At 42.5% G+C, this 17,958-nt stretch overlaps 1 protein-coding gene across 2 annotated transcripts in view; it reads right to left on the bottom strand.

Moving 5' to 3' along the window:
- Positions 1-17,958, bottom strand: part of GPC6 (glypican 6) — a 1,079,188-nt gene that overhangs the window by 16,776 nt on the left and 1,044,454 nt on the right. For both annotated transcript variants that reach the window (XM_073894397.1, XM_025874780.2), the window contains one exon: positions 5,835-5,971. In XM_073894397.1, the coding sequence (XP_073750498.1) occupies positions 5,835-5,971 (137 nt within the window). The remainder of the gene's footprint in view (positions 1-5,834; positions 5,972-17,958) is intronic.

Below are 17,958 nucleotides of genomic sequence, written 5' to 3' on the forward strand. Positions count from 1 at the left end.
ACTGTCTTTGACAGATTTCTCATTGCTGTGCATCATTTCAAGCCTCTTCCATCTGCTCAAATGTCCCCAGTCATGACTTGCTATTTCTTTGCTTAGTCAATCCACTCGGTGGCTGGTGAGAGGGACTGATCTACTTTCTAGATTTTTCTACATTTCCTATTTCTTACAATTTACTGTATTTATCTCCCGGCCTGAGGAAAGATTTCCTTGGGGACACAGTTATTTCTGTGAGGATCAGGGGCTTTGAAAACCAGCAGAGGCTCCCTGCGAACACTCTGTTTCCAACGGACCTGAATAAGCCTCATCAGCCAGCGTCTGGTTGGCCTCCTCCCAGAAGGCATTTTGAAGAAAGGACACGGTGAAGGCTGGACACTGGCTTACGGAGGGGTGGACGCGGGAAGTGGCTTGCCGGTTGTATGGGGAGGGGGAGGAATCTGGAAATCACTGAAGAGACGCTGGCACATCTGGACCCACGTGTGTCCTGTCACAAAATCCACAGGCTGTTGAGCGTGGCCTCTCACGGGGCGCTTTCAACGCACTCTTCCCGCCCCTCCCATCATGCCCCGTGCTCATCTTTCCTCTTTCCCTCCTGTGGCCTTAAACAAAGAATCCCCAGGAAGAGAAAACAATCCTTGAGGAAGATACAGATGGTGATGTAATTTGACAGAGTTATGGCCTCAGAAAGTAAAATCTGCCTCGATGGGAGCCCAAAGGTGAAGAGCCTGTAGGAACACCATGAGGGTTTTATTTTTCCGGTGGCTGCCACCTGACCAAGCTCTAGCCTGCAAACGCTAACCACATACAAGTTGTATCTCCCTCAGAGCCCATGCTTTCCTGCTTGCATCCTGTCATTCTTCTCCAGCTCCTTACCCACAGCTCGTCCTGACCCCCCAGCTACCCACGGTGCCCTTCTCAGGGGTGACAGATGGTTGCACGTGTCCTTCTGGGATCTCTGCGTTCACCCTGGGAGCGTTAGGAGGCCTAGACTTGTAACCCACACCGTGCTGCTTTCACTTTTTTCCCCCTTTGGCCTTCTAGATTATTATCGATTCCCCCCTCCCCTTACTTACTAGCTTCCTTTTGATTGCTATTTGTCTGAGTTGAGTCAGTGTTGCTGTGTCTTCTTTCATTTCTCTCTAGGAATTTGCTTACGTCAGCGAGACATGGAAGAAGTTACATTTGCAAACTTACTGTCCTGTCGGTCACTGAGGATGCATCCTAGGCTGCTTTTCTTGAGTAGCAGACACTGCTAAGAATTCTGAGGAAAATTCTTTATTAGCTGTTCTGATAGTGGAGGATGTGAATCTGAGTACTAACTGCTGTAGAGAGAATTTATGTCCCCTTCCCACCCCCCAGATCTGTATGTTGAAGCCCTAACTCCCAATGTGATGGTATTAGGAGGTGGGGCCTTTGGGAGGTGATTAGTTGTAGGTGAGGGTGAAGGTGGAGCCCCCACATGATGAGATTAGTGCCCTTAGAAGAAGAAGAGACTAGAACCCTCTTTCTCTCTCTGTCCTCACATGGCAGAGACAGCAGCTGTCCACAAGCCAGGAAAAGGGTTCTCACTGCAACCCAACCCTGTTGGCCCCCTGATCTTGGACTTAGAGCCTCCAGACTATGAGAAATCAGTTTCTGCTTAAGCCATCCAGACTCTGGTGTGTTTGTTACTGCAGCATGAACTAAGGCATTAACTAAGTCAAGCACTGGCCAGGGAATTGAAGTACCCATCCTTAGCCCACCGGGCATCCCATTCGAGACCAGAGGTTTGTGTGGACAATACCCTGCATTATAAAGGCTGTGCAGGATTTCCAACTTCAAATTCTCTCTTGATGCACATGTGAAGCCTAAGCAATTCATTGTCGAGACGGCTTCAACCTAGCCTGTGTTCCGGCTATCTTCAGTGGCTGACGTCACACCAGCGCCACGTGACCTCCTCAGCCCAGTTGCTGTTGTTTTTAATCTAAGGAAAGCCCATTAAAGGAAGCATCAGGGTATGCGTGGAGACCAAGGAAAAACCACAAATCATAACATGCTCCCCGAGGGGTGTGCGTGAACTGAAAAAGGGAGTATCTTACATGTTAATAGGAGCTTAGAGTAGGGCTGCCAGATAAAACGGCAGGATTGCCAGTTACATCTGGATTTCAGATAAGCGATGAATCTTTTTTAAGTATAAGTGTGTTCCATTGGGTGTCTGGTGTTCGGTCTTTGAGCCTTACTGCTCCAAGTGTGGCCCCAGGATCTGCAACAACTCCATGTTCTGGAAGCTTGTTAGAAAAGCAAAATCTTAGGTCCCACCCCAGACTTACTGAGCCGGAATCGGCACTTTTCACAAGCTCCCTAAGACTGTATGTAGCCTGCACGTTAACATTTGGGAAGCGCTGTTTAGAATTCACAGCCTATTTTCGTAGACATGATCGCATTGGTCTTTAAATTGTCCTGGGAGATTGGCAAGGGAAAGGGAAGCAGGGAAGAGCCTCTCCTGACAACCAGTCTTTTTGGTGGAATGGAGACCTCAATGCTCACAGGTCATCGGCATACACACAATTTCCCCCTCGAATGGCATAGCCTCTTCCTTCTACCTCCCCTCCTGTTTCCAGACCCGCCTAGCTCCTGAAGCAGAGTGAGATCTGTCAGCAATGGCTGACGGTGGGAGCAGGAAGTTGAGGGCGGGTCCTTATTCTAGAGGAGCCTCTGCTCCCAGACCCTTGACCCTCTCCACACAGCAGGTTCACCCAGCAGCCACCATAGCAGCCACCTCTACGGGTATCCTGCTCTTTCTGTTTAAAGTCATCATCAGTGTCAACAGGAGCCATTCACTTAGTGACAGCTCTTTGGGAAAAGACAATACACTGGAAAGAAATGGACATATCCCTGGTAGGAGTCATTTTGATTTCAGATATGCTAACATGTGAAACAGTTATGCTCCTGAATCCAGGAAGTATGGTAACAAGCTGTGGGGTAGCGTTCAGAAAATAGCAGGGACAAATATGGGTGTTGGAAGACAAGCCAGATCAAATGCTTAGGTGGGAGGAGAGGGCATTGCGAGTGGGTGTGCGTGGAAGAATGTGGCTGCAGGAGTCGGGTGGATAAAACATAAAGGGAGGAAGAAATGTCTACGCTGTCGGTGGTCTCGTCAAGCAGGCTTGAGTTAGGAACTCCAGACCATGACAGGCTCTATCAGTGCTAATAGGCACCTCTGTTCCACAATCCATTAACCCTGTTGATAGAATTTTTTTTTTTTTTTTAAATCAAGGTTCTGGTTCTTTGATAAGAATAACCTTTCTTTCTTTCTTTTTTTTACATGCATCCCAAATTTTTAGAAGGCCTATTATCTGAAAATCCATACTCAAAATGTAAGGAAATATAGGTTATTACCTGCATTACAAGTGGATTTTAAACTTACAAAATAGTTAGTGGAATTGAAAAAAATTCTCTCACGTGTTCCTGGATCGATTAATATTTGGGTGAGAATGAGAGGAAAGCTTCAATTAAATTAATTCAACAAGTCTTTACTGGTTATCTACTTACTATGCTATTAAATATAAAGTTATTAAGATTTCATGGCAGTGGAAGAATTTTAAAAAGAAACTATGAAATTTTAATTTTTTAGTGGGGATATAATTTGAGTCATAAATATTTGACAGCCTCATTTAAAAAAAATGGTAGACTGGATTAGATTCTGGAATATCCTTGCAAATGATTATACTGCATTAAATTTGATAATTTCACTCACATGCATAAATTTCCCTAATGGGCTCCCATTGACCTTGGATTAAAATAAAATCTGGTCCCTAAGTACTGATCTGGGTGGTTCTCCACCCACACTGTCCTTTCCCAAGCCTACAGTGCACCAGTATGGCCCTTGAAGTCCCCTCTCCTGCCACTGCACTTTTCATTGGTTGACAGACATCACCACTATCATAGAGTACTTAAATCACGGAGTCTTGCAGAGTGCCTGGGCAGAGGGAGTGCTTAATAACATTGCTGATGGATGGAGGGACTGAATGAATGAATGTAGGTCTGCTAAATCTTTTATAGAGCTAAGGATTTGTTTCATTTGTTCTCCTAACCGGGGGAGAAAAATATTTAGCAGCCATTTGTTTTAGAGGCAGGAGGATGTTGACGTAAAAGAATATTGGGCTAGGACTTGGGAGATTTCCAGCTTTCAGCCTTGCTAGTTGGGCAACCTTGGACTGATCATTCACCCACCCGGGTTCCTGATCTGCACAATGTGGAATTCGGCTAAACCCGGTCTCCCCTAGCTCTAGCTTTAATGGCCACCAACTTCTCACTCTTTTTCTTGATGGAGTGTTATGTAGTCCCCTCCCCAATCCCTTCCTGCAACATTTCCTTATCTTTCCTTTTGTGTATGCCCTAATAGCCAGCAACCTGTGTAACCGTGGGAATGTAGTTCAAAACAGCCTTCATTTCAGCCAAGGCTGAAAGGTAAACACAGATGGGTAACAGAGCAGCTCAGAAAATCAACCACTTTATTCATTAGGCCATCTGGTCATCCTTTACAGTGTCTTTCTGTACAATCATTAGGAAAAGACACATTAGAAGCTGTTAAATTTCACAGCTGAATTTGCTGGCCAAAGGTCTCCTTCCTACAAGGCCGGACCCTGATAAATGACTAAGCATTTTTGAGGGGCGTGTTGTTGATATGACAAATATCTGTCTTCCCTCGTGATCTAAGATTTGGACATTGATATTCTGGAGCAATTTGAAATGATTACAGCTCTTTCTATAGCTGTCTTGTTTTTGCCTTGCTAAGCATACTGGGGAGTCAGTATGGCTAATAATATCATTACTAATAGATGCTAAAAAATTCAACTCAGCCATGTGAGAAATAATACCTAATGAGCACCTCACTTGCACCCCTGCTTAGCTTCTGCAGTTTCTTCTGAACTTAATATCCATGGATCTTCCTGTTTCCTTTTGATCACAGCAGCTTCATCTGCTTGAAAATGCCCACTAAGGCCCAGAACAGACCCCATCCCCCCCGCCCTTAACTTCTGCACCTGCTCGTCAATCCCCAAAGACTCCTTGAGTCCAATTTACCAGCTGCTCTGCCCACCCGCATCCCCACTGAGGCGTGCTTGGGCAGCCTCCTCTCCTGGTGTCCTGCCTTGCTCACCAGCTCCCAGCCAGTTCTCCTGTCCAACTCCTCCACCCCAGGAAAACTCAGGCCAACCCCATTTCTGGGCTGAATTAAGAAATTCAGAAATTCCACATCAAGCGGCAGCAACCCTGGGCAGCCGAGCAGGATGAAAACAGAGCCATCTCCCATCCGGAGATCCCAGGGGGACTTTTCAAGGCAGGGAACCTATGAGAACACTTTCCCGGTTGTCCCTTGGTCATTTTCTTTTTCCCTTACCCTTCCAATGAGCCCATCAAACACTCTTTTTCTCCAAGGGTGAAAAATATTGCACTTGAACTTTCACTTCCTGTTTAACTTGTGATGGAAAGAACAGTGCACCCTGCACATTTCACTCTGGATAAAAATAGCTCTGCTGTCTTCAAGTCATTAAGCGAACATAAAAGGCGCTTTGTGATCTCAGGATATCCGTAACCGGGCATCTGTCACCGTTCCTCCGTCCTCATCCAGAGGCGAGGCATTCAGAACAAGGATTCCACGCTTAATGGTGCCTTGAGAGTAAGTGCTCCCAGGTGCCCATCAACCCTGTCACTCTGAACTGCTGTCGCTAAGTGACGACGTGTCCCTCCACCCTCCGTTGCTTTTTGCATAAACAGGCCCGTAGGGTTGGGCCAGCAGAGCCTTCCAGGGCTGGCTGCGCAATGCCCTGACCAGAAGAACGGTGAGTCCTCCTCACCTGGCTTTGCTGTGCCCATTCCAGCACTCCTCTTCGTTGGCCGCACTTGCTGTCATGCTCTCATCCTTGCAGATGGTGTAGGGCAACGCCGACCAGACCTTTTTAGAGAGCTTCAGTTTCTCTTTTATGTCTGTGACCTGATCAAGAAAGCAAGGAAAGAGAGTGAATAGTCTCCCCAGCTGTTGCCCATTTCTACACAAGGACACGACACAGGTGAAGGTTAGAGAATCTGTGATAGGACGAGCACAAACTCAGTTTTAAGAGAGAGACGCCATGCTGCAGGATTTATTGCCCAGGCAAGCCTCCCTACCTCCTCCCTCAATCTTCCTCTAGCTCCTGGCAGAGAGTTCGCAGGTAATTGGCTTTTGTTTTCCATCTTTTCTGTCCTCCCATGCTTTGAATTAAAAACTTACGAAGCATCTCAATGGCTTCAGGTCCCTCTCTGACTGGGAAAAATAGGTGTTCCCTATTGCAGATTTCCCTAAATATATTCTTTAGAATTCATTTGCTTGGATGTCAGATAAATGCACGAGAACAATGCACCGAGAGACAAAAATGCCTTCCCCAATGGTCTGTTTGTTTCTGTAAGAAATAAATATTGTCACTAATTTGACTGCTGGTAACCTCCGCTCTTAACTGATGGACAGGTCTGTACAGTGCACACTTGGATGGTGAGTAGCAACCCAAACCCACTTAAAAATCTCTACAGCAGAAAAAGAAAAGTCATTCCGAATACAGGTAAGTGTAAAATCCTCAGCCCTATGGATGGTTGGAGGGGAAAAGCTTAGTAACCCCATCTTTAGTGCTTTCAGGCTCAGCACTGACTTTTCACCTGCAGAAAGAGTAGAGACAGGGATTCAGTACCATTTTGGTTCCATAGTTAACAACTAGGTTCATGCAGTCACAACTCTGATTTTCTATTCTATTCCCTATGTGAACATCGGGAACCTATGGATAGTTGAAATGCATCTGTTGTAGGTTGAATTATATTCCCCCACATTCACATGCTGAAGTCCTAACACTCAGGCCCTCAGAATGTGACCTTATTCAGACATAGGGTTTTTTTTGTTTGTTTGTTTTTTACAAAGGTAATAAAAGTTAAAATGAGATTATTAGAATGGCCCTAGTCCAAAGGGAAACTTGGGACACAGAGATATGCATAAAGGTAAGACAATGTAGAGAAAGACCTAGAAAATATTGTCCCCTCACAGCCTCAGGAAAAACCAATCCTGCCGACATCTTGGTTTAGGGCTTCTAGCCTCCAGAGCCATAGACAATAAATTTCTGTTCTTTAAGTGGTATGTTGATACAGCAGCTTTAGCATACCCACAAGGCATCGTAGAAGGGACAACCACTGAGACTTACTGGCATTTTGTATTTGAGATCGATAGCCTTTGGAAATAAAGTATTCAGTGTTTACTGTGGATGGAGTATAGAGTTTTAGAAAACAATTCCAAAGATCTTTTGTCAGGTTTAAGAGTAAATACAAAGGAATATGGAACCTCTGTTCCAATCATGTTTCCCAGCAGCTCCAGATTTATATAGTCTTTGGCCCTTGCTTCTCTGTGATTCTGATGATGACAAGAGGCTTCAGTACTGTGAAATGTCTGCTCATCCATAAGGCCTGAAGATGATCAGAATACTGAATTTGAGAATCTGGCACATACCCTTAAATAGTGTGATGTTACTTTTGTTTTAGAGCGTGAAGAGAATCCTTGGGTAATGACATTCCAAGAAGTAGCTTACACAAAACAAATGTTTAGGATGGCTTGAGACCTGCACTCTCTGATTTCCCCCACTGATGCTGACTTTGGTCCACGGGCTACCCTAACCCCTGGCTGTCCTTCTGGCCAATCCGACTGGGTAAGGAGCTTTGCAATGAGAGTTAGTCCTTTTCAACTACTTTGGGCACAGATGTGTGTGTATGTTTTTGCTTTATATTTTTTGCTTGAAAGACGTGGCCACTTCTATCCAGCTATAGATGGATGAACATTCTGTTTATCAATTATAAAAAAACACAATCCCAAAGCCAACTAATAAATGTTGAAAGTGACAGAAAAATCACCATTCTGCAGCCATCATAGTAATAACTGATCTCAGCAAATATTAGCTACAGATGCTGCTGTGGGTTGAATTGCATCCCTCCCAGAAGATGTTGGAGTCCTAACCACAGTACCTGTGAATGTATGCGACTTTATTTGGAAATGGGGTTGTTGCAAAAGATCAGGTTAAAATGGAGTCATTAGGGTGGACTCTACTCCAGTATGACTCTGTCCTTATAAAAAGGGGAAATTTAGGCACAGGGACAGATATACACGTGGACAACACCATGTGAAGATGAAGACATGGATCAGGGGGATACATTTACGATCCAAGGAACATCAAAGATCGACAGCAATCCACCAGAAGGTAGGAGAGAGTCAGGGAACAGATATGCCCTCATAATCCCAGAAAAAACCAACCCCACTGACACCTTGATCTTAGACTTCTAGCCTCCCAAATGTGAGACAGTAAATCTGTCATAAGCCACCCACTTGGTGGTACTTTGTTACAGCAGCCCTCACAAACCAGTACAAATGCAAAAAACGCTGGGTGGAAAGTTTGATGGGGCATAGGATGTTTGCACAATCTCAAAGTATTTACCACAGATTCCTCATTATTACAAAAGGAAAACTGGTCACTCTACAGTGTAGAAACTGGGCCAGCCCCCACCTTAACCATGTGATCGAAGTAGTGGGACAAAGTGATCTGGGGTGTCTCCAGATGTGAGGTGACAAGAAGGACACATCACTTATGTGGCTAAAATTCATAATGCAGGTCCAGTCATGAGGACACATCAGACAAACACAATGTCCTAGGTGATGGACATTCTATGAGAAAATTGGCTTGTACACTTCAAAAATGTCAGTCATAAAAGACAAGGGAAGCTTGAGTACTTCTTCCAGATTAAGAGGAATAAGACACATGACATTCAAATGCAGCATATGATTCTGGATTGGGCACTAGGTTGGAAAAATAATTGCCAGAAAGGATATTATGGAGATAGTTGGCAAAATTTGAATATTGACTCTATATTAAATAATACTGTGTTGTTGTTGAAGTTTCTGAATATGAACTCATATTGTGGTCATATGGGAGACCGTCATGTTCTTAGGAGATACACGCTGGACTACTTCAAGTTAAAAGGGTTATGGTTTCCACAGCTTACTCTAGAATGATTCAGGAATCATCATCATCATCATCATCATCACATAGATGTATAGAGATAGAGCAAGATAGCAAATGTGACAATTTTTTTAAAGATTATTTATTTGAGAGAGAGAGAAAGAGAGAACACATGCACACATGAGAAGGGGGAGGGGCGGGGGGAGAATCTCAAGCAGACTCCCCACTGAGTGCGAAGCCCAATGTAGGGCTCGATCCCACGACCCATGAGATCATGACCTGAGCTGAAACCAAGAGTTGGACGCTCAACTGACTGAGTCACCCAGGTGCCCTGCAAGTGTGGCAAATTTTTAATGCTGAATGAATCTAGATGGAAGTATACAATTTTTTAAAAATGCAATTTTTCAGTACATTTGAATTTTTTTCAAAATAAAGCATGTCAAAAATAAAATCCCTCGCTTGATTTGTTCTTCAAGGTGCCACATTGGTGTCCCTCACCTTTGCAACCTGGGCTATCACCCCTAAGCTACTCATTTTCACGGTTCTCAAACACAAACTCCAGGAGAAGAAATAGGCATTGCATATGCATAACTAATCCAGAAAACTGTCACTAGCTTCAGTCCTGAAATACTGTAAGGTGTATTCTGTCCCATAATAAGTACACCAAGAATTACCATTCTCTTTTCTGTTTATTTAATGCTAAGATCCCACCATTACACTGTGGGAATCTGAACCAAAGATATGTATTTTGGGACACAAAGAAAGAATAAAATAGCATGACGTCCCACCAGTATCTCCTCTTTTGAGGCTTGCAAAATTTAACTGTGTATGTCGTGCTGCTCATTCTTTAAATCACACTCAAGCATTGTCTCTTTCAAGGAACATTCTCTCGCTTCCCAGTTAGTTAGATTCAACTTTCTGTGTCCATGGTGCCCTGTTCATTATTTTAAGTACTGATTACTCTAAGTTTTTGTAATTGGCTTACTTTTCTGATTCTAAGACCACCTGCTTCTTGACGCAGGGAGAGGTTTCTAACTTGTCATCCTCAGTGCTTAGATGGGCCAGGTGACCAACCACCCCAGTTTGCCTGGGACATGGGGGGGGGGGTTCTAGGACATGCCATATTTTCAGCACTAAAACTGGGAAGTCCCAGCAAACAAGGACACGTTGGTCACACATATCTTAGCACATGGTAGGAGCTCAATACATGTCGATTGGGAAAATAGATTTAATTGTCCCAATCTATTACAAGGCCACGGACAATCTTGCTAACACGAAATAAGGTGGTCCCACAAGGCGCACTCATGTCAGAAGGGCAGGAGGAATGGTGGGTTGTACCTGGCTAAGTGAGGAATGTGTGGGTCCCCTCTGAGTCACCACAGGACATCTTATAATCAGGTCGTGTTCACTCTGGTATTTCAGTAGCCAGGGCTTTTCACGGTGCGATTGAAGGACATAACAGCAAAGGAACAGCAAGGGGTGCATATGCCATTTTAACATTCTGCATGGAAACATTGGCCAATTCACTTTCCAGCCGAGGGGGCCATGCAGACAAGCTGCAAAAAAGGGACCCTATTAGCCACCAGGGAGGCGCACGCCTTTGATTCCAAAGAATATCCACTTGATTGCAGTTTGTTTTTCAGTATCATGCAAGGCTTTTCATCCGTCCGCCGTTTAAGTATTTTCACATTTTCTCTTATTTTTATCTCTGAACAATATGTGTGACCATTTTGCGGTAACTCGAGACCTGAGTTGTTTTTAAAATTTTCTTCCTGGAAACCTTAGTGCACACGACAGTGAGCTAAGCTTTATGCTAGCAAGAACTGGTGTTCAGAATGTGTCGCTGAAGTACTGTGAATCCTAATTCCTTACTAATGCAGACCTGATGGGGACAGAGCCCTGGGATCCAGGAAAGAGTTTGCAGCCATGTCTTTCTGCTTCCCACAGGTGCTATTCTAGGACAAATTAACTTTCTCAAGTACTTGCAAGTTACAGTTGCCATTTGTCCAGTGTTAAGTTCGTAATGCTGTAATGTCAGTAATACCAGTAATCACCGAGTATTAAATGTTTTGCATCTACACCACTGAGAGATTTTGGAAGTTAACTTCCGTTATGCCGCAGGCCTCCCATCCAAATACACACTGTTGGGGGCCACAGGGAAAATATGGTCCTCTTCTAGAACTTATCTGGAGTTTATTCTGATTTCGGACAATTTCAACTCCTGGGTCCAGTAAAAGCATCGACTCTTTGTTGAAGGCTTGTCAGAAGGTCCATGAATACTTGACTATAGGAAAACAGTGGTACCATTTTCATGCCCACCCTTTCAGAATCACAAAATCAGACAAAAGAAGGAGGAAGCTGACATGATGGAATGATTGCAAAACCAAAGGGATTGACAATATCAAAGAGCAGAAAGGATGATCTAAGTCCTGGGTGTCTGACAATTTGATTTAAGAAATGATCTTGTCCCAGTTATTGAACTCGAATTTCATCAAGATTCTGAATTACCAAGTTCTGGTTTACAGGGAATACTGGGGGGTTACAGGGCCAAACTAAGTGACACCATAAATAAACGATCAGGAACCTTCAGTGTGTGGGATATTAAATAAGCCAACTGGCCTCAACTCTTCAAAAGAGGTAAAAATGGTAAAAAGGCAGGAAGACTGTCCTAGATGAAAAGAAACTAAAAATGTAACAACCTAATGCTATGGGTGGACCTTTACCGAATCCCGGATTTGGAAGAGGTAAGTACCCAATTATAAGAAAGGGTTTTGAGATAAATGGAGAAATTTGAATACAGAATGGGCAGTAGATGATACTACTGAATTACCAATAATATTCTTAAGTGTAATCAAGGTATTGTGTTTATGTAGGAGACTGTCTTTGCTTTTAAAAGATTGATGTTGAGATGTTTAGGAATAAAGTGTTACTTTGTTTTTTAATTCTTTGAAAATAGCAAAAATGTCAACCATCACTGAGCCTACTTGAGAGGCATGTGGATGTTCATTTTATTATTTTTTTCAACCATTTCAGTATTGTTTGAAAAAGTTTAAAATAACGAAAAGTTGGGAAAAGAAATGAGACTTTGTTTTCGGGACACATGATGTTTAAGAGCCTTGCTGAATTCAGCACAGGGCAGTGACCACTCAAAGCAGTTGGGGACTGACTGTGAGCTTTCACTGGGCTAAGACACTCACATGCAATCCTCAACTCCGTGCTGATGTATGATCATTATCCCCTTTTGCAATGGGAAATGGAGTCTTTGAGAGGTGAAGAAACTTGCCCTACATCTAATAAATGGTAGACATGAGATTCAAATTCAAGCGTAGGCTTCAGAATTGTTTTTTTTCACCAACAGGCTTAAGAGGGACATGTCCTATAGCCACTACCTCCGGAGCGTGTTTGTTGGGTTGGTGGTGGAGGTACGTATCCATCCCTGGTGAGAGCAAGATGAGTCAATGTGATTCAGGATGAAAACATGAGAATTTCTATTTTTACTTTTTAAATATAAAAATATAAGAGGAATTAAGCTTTCCTAATATTTAATCGATCTACAGATTGATATGTCTCTTAATGGGTCCATATGGTGATGGCCATTTCTCAATTATCCTGACAGACTTTTCCAGAGTGGAAAGGGGCTTCTAGTGGCACCTCTCTCTTCCAGTAGCTTATTCCTGGGGCACTGAAATCTATAGCAGTTGACATATCCTGGTTAAATGCACTTATGGATTAGATTATGTAGTTTTCACTAACTCATTAAATGGACGAGTGACTTAAAATGACTTCTGCAAAGAAACTTTGGATTTCTTTTATTTCCAACAGTACAAGCGCAATTGGACAACAATAAAATGGCAGGCTTACTCTTAATACATCTGCAACATTGCAAAGTAAAAGAAATAAAGATTGTTTGTTTTACCTCTTTCTTCAAAAGTTTCTGCTTTTTGCATACTTTTCACAAGTTACAGAAAATACGTTAGTTCAGTAGTGCTCATATACAATTTATGCACAGTTACAAATGCACTGAGGTCTATGATTCTGACTTTTTGCCAATCGAGAAGTGAGATCCAGTTTGGTGCTTGCGAATCTGTAGCACAGGGACTGACCCAATATATTTTGAATCAGTGACTTAGCAAGCAAAAACATCCAGTGAAATCAGTTTAATGAGATAGGAAAGTGTATTATAATTCAGAAAAATTTCCATTGCATTGGTTAAATAAGAAAAAGGCTTTTGTTCCTAGCATTCATTCATTAAACACTTCATATGTCCCTTCTCTCAGTCAGGTTTTATGCTTCACTCTGGGGATACCAATATGGCCAGTATGAACTCGCTACCCTAGTGTCCCTGTGTAGGAGTGGGTAAGCAGACATGGAGCAAATGTGATGGGATTAAAAGCAAAGGGCTTTGGGAGAACTGATATCAATTTGCCTGAAAAGTCCTGGGGAAAACCATAGTCCCTCCCAAGCAAAGACATCTTTGCTGATACTTGCTCTTTTGTGGCCACTGAATCTTGCCATGGGGACAATTAGGAAGCTGGGCAATTAGTCATTTCTACCCAGAGGGGTTAAAAACAAACAAACAAACAAACAAATGCATTATGGTGCTCCAAGTTTTCACTTCCAACAATGGGATGATGTTATCCATCCAGAACAGATTGCTTTTAGCCATGGCTCTGGTCTTCGGCTCCTCCTCTTGCTAAGGAGCCCCTATGCTTTCCTGACTCCAGTGGAATATCTGCTCTGCAGCAGAGCCTCGGTAAACAGCGCTGTGCGTGTCCTGGGGACTTAAGGTATATTTGTTGAGTGAATAAATACATGAAGAGCACTGCCGATTATCTGCTAAGGGAGGTAAGATTTCAAAAATGATTGATTATCTGCCAGCTACTGCCTTCTTGGACTTCCCTTTGGAGAATAAGGAAGACATGGACAAATTCTGCCGGCCTTCCAAAAAAAGTGCTTTCCCTCGACCTGATTATCCCCTGAGTGAGAGTGAGATCTCAGGTGACCCCTCTAATCCTCTAATTAGGATTCTAGTCTCCTGTCATCTCAAATGTCATCCTAGGCGTAATTTACACAGGCATGATGGAAGAGCCTTGGAGATCTCAAAAGCAATGTTGGCTTGGGGAAACACCATGAGAATTTAAGTAAAAATGGAATGAATCCCATCTCAAGCAGTTTTTATAACCCGTATAAAGCCCTACCATTTCCAGTAACTTCCCTTTGGTTTTCTAAGCAAAGTGACCTATGAAATACTGATTAGGGGTGTTTTTGAGCTATTATTACCTTTGTCTCCTCTGTGGATCCTTTGATGGGGCACATTTGATTTCCTCCAGGAGATTTTGCCCATGGCTGTCTATCTGTCTACCTGAGGCCCAAAGTCCATCTATACTGGACCTTTAATTTCTCCCGGATCTTCCCTGTGAAGTGTGAGATGTGAACTGTGAGAAGGCCACCTGCTGTGCTCCGCCAATCATGCCCGCCCCAGAATTCACTTCACTGGGCACCTGTTGTGTGCACCTGGCCGGAAGACCTATTTGTTCATGGTTTCACAAAGATTCCAATGTACCTATTTTATCTGTATGAAAACCTAATGTAGCTGGATGTAAATAATATATACCATATCTTTAGAAAAAAGATGGTTAATATTTAAAGGGCTACACACTAAATAATACATATCGAGGGGGGAAAGACAATGTGAATATTTTATAGGCTGAAGGTCATTTGTTAGCTTGGGAAAACAATCTGTTTAAAGAGACAAAGTCAGCCTCACTTTTACCTCATGGACAAGGCCACTTTACTTGGTCAAGTTAAGGGAAATTCACAATAGATAATACTATTCTTGCAACCCGAGAGTTTAATAATCCAGTTTCAGAGACTGTGACCTTGTCCAGCTTTACTCTAGAGAAGCATGATCTTTTATTACAGCACCAAGTCATTCAATTCACTGTGTGAACTTGCATTAGAATTCAAGTCGTGTATATTCCTTCAGTGATCAAACAGAGGTCTGTGAATGAACCTGTTCACAACTTCTCACACTCACTTGAAAACATATACTGATGGTCTAGAGTAGGGTATTTAAAGTTCTGAAGTCTCGGAGGGAATGCTAACTCTTCTGATGTGGCCCAATATCTGTAAACGCAATCCCCCTAATACTCTTGAGGAAGTCGGGGTTACTAATGCTAGGTAGTTCAATGAGGAAGCTGAAGACACAAGACTTGCTCAGTATACCTGCTTGATTTATGTTCAAGTCTGGACTCAAGTCCCTTCTGCTGACATAGTTTTTAGCATCCTATTCATGAGAACTTCAACTTCGCATGTCTTTTGAGTGTGTGAAACTCTTTGAGATTATTTTTGCTGTCTCACATTGTCTATAGTGTAAAGATTGGGCAGGTCCTGAGATGCACGGAGAAGCCACTCACAACATGTTTCCTTTCAGGAAAATATTAACTGAGTCTTGGGGATGACAGTAGGGTCCTGTTGAACACAGTCTGTCAGTGAACCCAAAGTAGACTTTGGCCACACGACACACCGAGCGTTGTGCTGAGTGCCTGGGTCACTACACAACCTAAAACCAACCTTACATTCTGGGCTTTCTCAGATGTTCCCAGGGAATCCAATGATAAGTTCTAGTCTATTACCATGTTTTTCAAAATATTTCAAAATATTACCATATTTTTTTAAAAAATACTATGTATATTTCCCTGTGGTATGGTACTTTTTACATTCCTCCCCGAGGAGACAAACACACATATATTTTGTAGGAAAAACTAAGAAGGATGAAAAAAATCAGCAGGAAGTGAGAGAATCCTTGAAGGTTCAAAAAGACAATGCTTAGTTTTGTTGAGTTTCTTAGGGGATGAGGAATTGGATGAAAAATTTAAAGTCTGTGTCATCCCGCCTGGCCTCAGGCTTGGAGTTCCTTGACTACGTGATGATGCTATGGAAGTGCATGACCCTGAAAAGACAGATGAGGTCTTTTTCTGGTAAAACACTGGTCCTCACGGTGGAATTAATATGGGAAAACCAGAAATATCTTCCTATGCTGTTCACGTCAGATGTTTGCAGCCCATTTTGAGAAAACAATCAAGTTTCAAATACTCATGTTTATACCTAATGTTCTGATTGTGCCTCATTCCCTACGGTATTGCATTTTAAGCAAGTGAGGGTAGTAAGCATTCTACACACCTTGGAGATGACACAGTCTGACACTGAACTATCACTGAATTCAACAGTGAGGAGAAAAAGACATGGAGACATTAGGTCTGCAGAAATGCATATGAAACCAAAGTATTATTTTGCACCGTGGGTACCTGAATTGTGGTACTCTTTACTTCTCAAGTGTGACAATATAAATAATTTCAAGGAGTGATGTTATCCTTGAATCATGAAATTTGGAGACTCAGCAGAGCTTCCATTGTCCAAAGCTTCTAGAGCATTCTTGACAGGTACTCACCTAGACTCCATTTAAACATTTCCAATGACAGATATCAATGCCTACTGTGAAGAGGACTTGAAATTTTCTGCCTGACCTAAACTAAGTCACTTTCCCTCATGAGCAGTTCTGGGGATTTTCATGGACAAGGCTTGACCACAAAGTATAAGCATATTCTTGTTCTTCCTCCTGTGACTGACCCTGAGACTGAGCCCCCAACCATTTTGCTTGCTTTGCTTTGTTCTTTGTGATCTATAGCTAGTTTCGGGCTGCTGAGAGTGGATTCTGTTTTTCTCTGACCATCACCTGGTAAATTCTCCCTTTGCTTCGCTTCTGACACTGGGTCTATCCAGTCTTTGCTCTCTCACTCTCTGCTCTTGGCTTTTGAGGTCAGCTCTATCTTCCTTGGTTGTTAACATTGTTCTCTGTTATTTCTCAGGCATTATTTTGGTTGTGTGGGTGCAGAAATCTCCAAGGAGCTTTCCCTGATCTAGAGCATGCATTGTGACAAGCACTGATTCTAAATTAGGTTATTAGAAGTGCTGTCTTTATATGGCAGGATAGGAAGATCTCAGATGCATTCTCAAAAGAAGAGAATGAATTCAGTATTTTTAGCAGTTATGTAAGGCACATTAAGGCCATTCAGATATTTAATAACTGGTCTCTGTTCCCACGACCATCTATTCTATCACTGTGGAATGAAAACTTTTGGAAGTTCTTTATGGTTTGAAGAACAGATTTCCTCCACTTTCCCTCAATTACCTAATGTACCCAATAAGATCATGGCAATGGCCTGGGATTGATCCCTTTTTACAGGACTGACGGGGAAATTATCACTAATTCAGAAAACTGCCAGACAAAGCTTATATATTTAGTAGCCCAATTTTGCCAATGTGAAACAAAGTTTGATGTTGTGAACATCTAGTCTTGGTAAAAAAATTCTGATTATTTGCCAACTATTATTTCAAATGTGCAACCCCATTATAGGATCTTTGACGATACTCAGAAAATCAATACAGAATTTCTACTTCTACCTGTGGTTGACATAATGCAATGATTCAGTTAGGCACATAACCACCTGAAGTTACTCTTAAAATATTGAAATCTCATCTTCAGGAAATGAAATCCAGGATATTAAAAGTACATCTGCTAATTTAAAGAAGTGGGGGGGGGGGAGGCATACAGTTTTGAGTTTAGGCATTCCTGAATATTTTAGAATTCATCATTTAATTCCAAACGTTTGAGGCTGTATTGTTTCACACCAAAGCTGAGAGATAGATGTGTATTTTCGTCTCTTCTCTGAAGCCACTGTAGATATTTGGAACTTACTAGGGAATGAGAAGCTTTCTTTTGCTCACCTGAGATTGCTGTAATTGAGCAGGAACTTCTTAAGGAAGGTGTTGCAAATGTGATTCCATCCACCAGGGAGCGTACTTGCAAACATGTTCACATATTGGAAAAGTAATTTAGATGCATCACAGAAAATATTCAGAAAGTGGTAGGTGGAAATCAGATGTATCAAAATTCTAA

Source organism: Callorhinus ursinus, unplaced genomic scaffold, assembly GCF_003265705.2.
Source record: "Callorhinus ursinus isolate GAN/ISIS: 27379988/994484 unplaced genomic scaffold, GSC_fseal_2.0 scaffold7, whole genome shotgun sequence".
Classification (NCBI taxonomy): domain Eukaryota; kingdom Metazoa; phylum Chordata; class Mammalia; order Carnivora; family Otariidae; genus Callorhinus; species Callorhinus ursinus.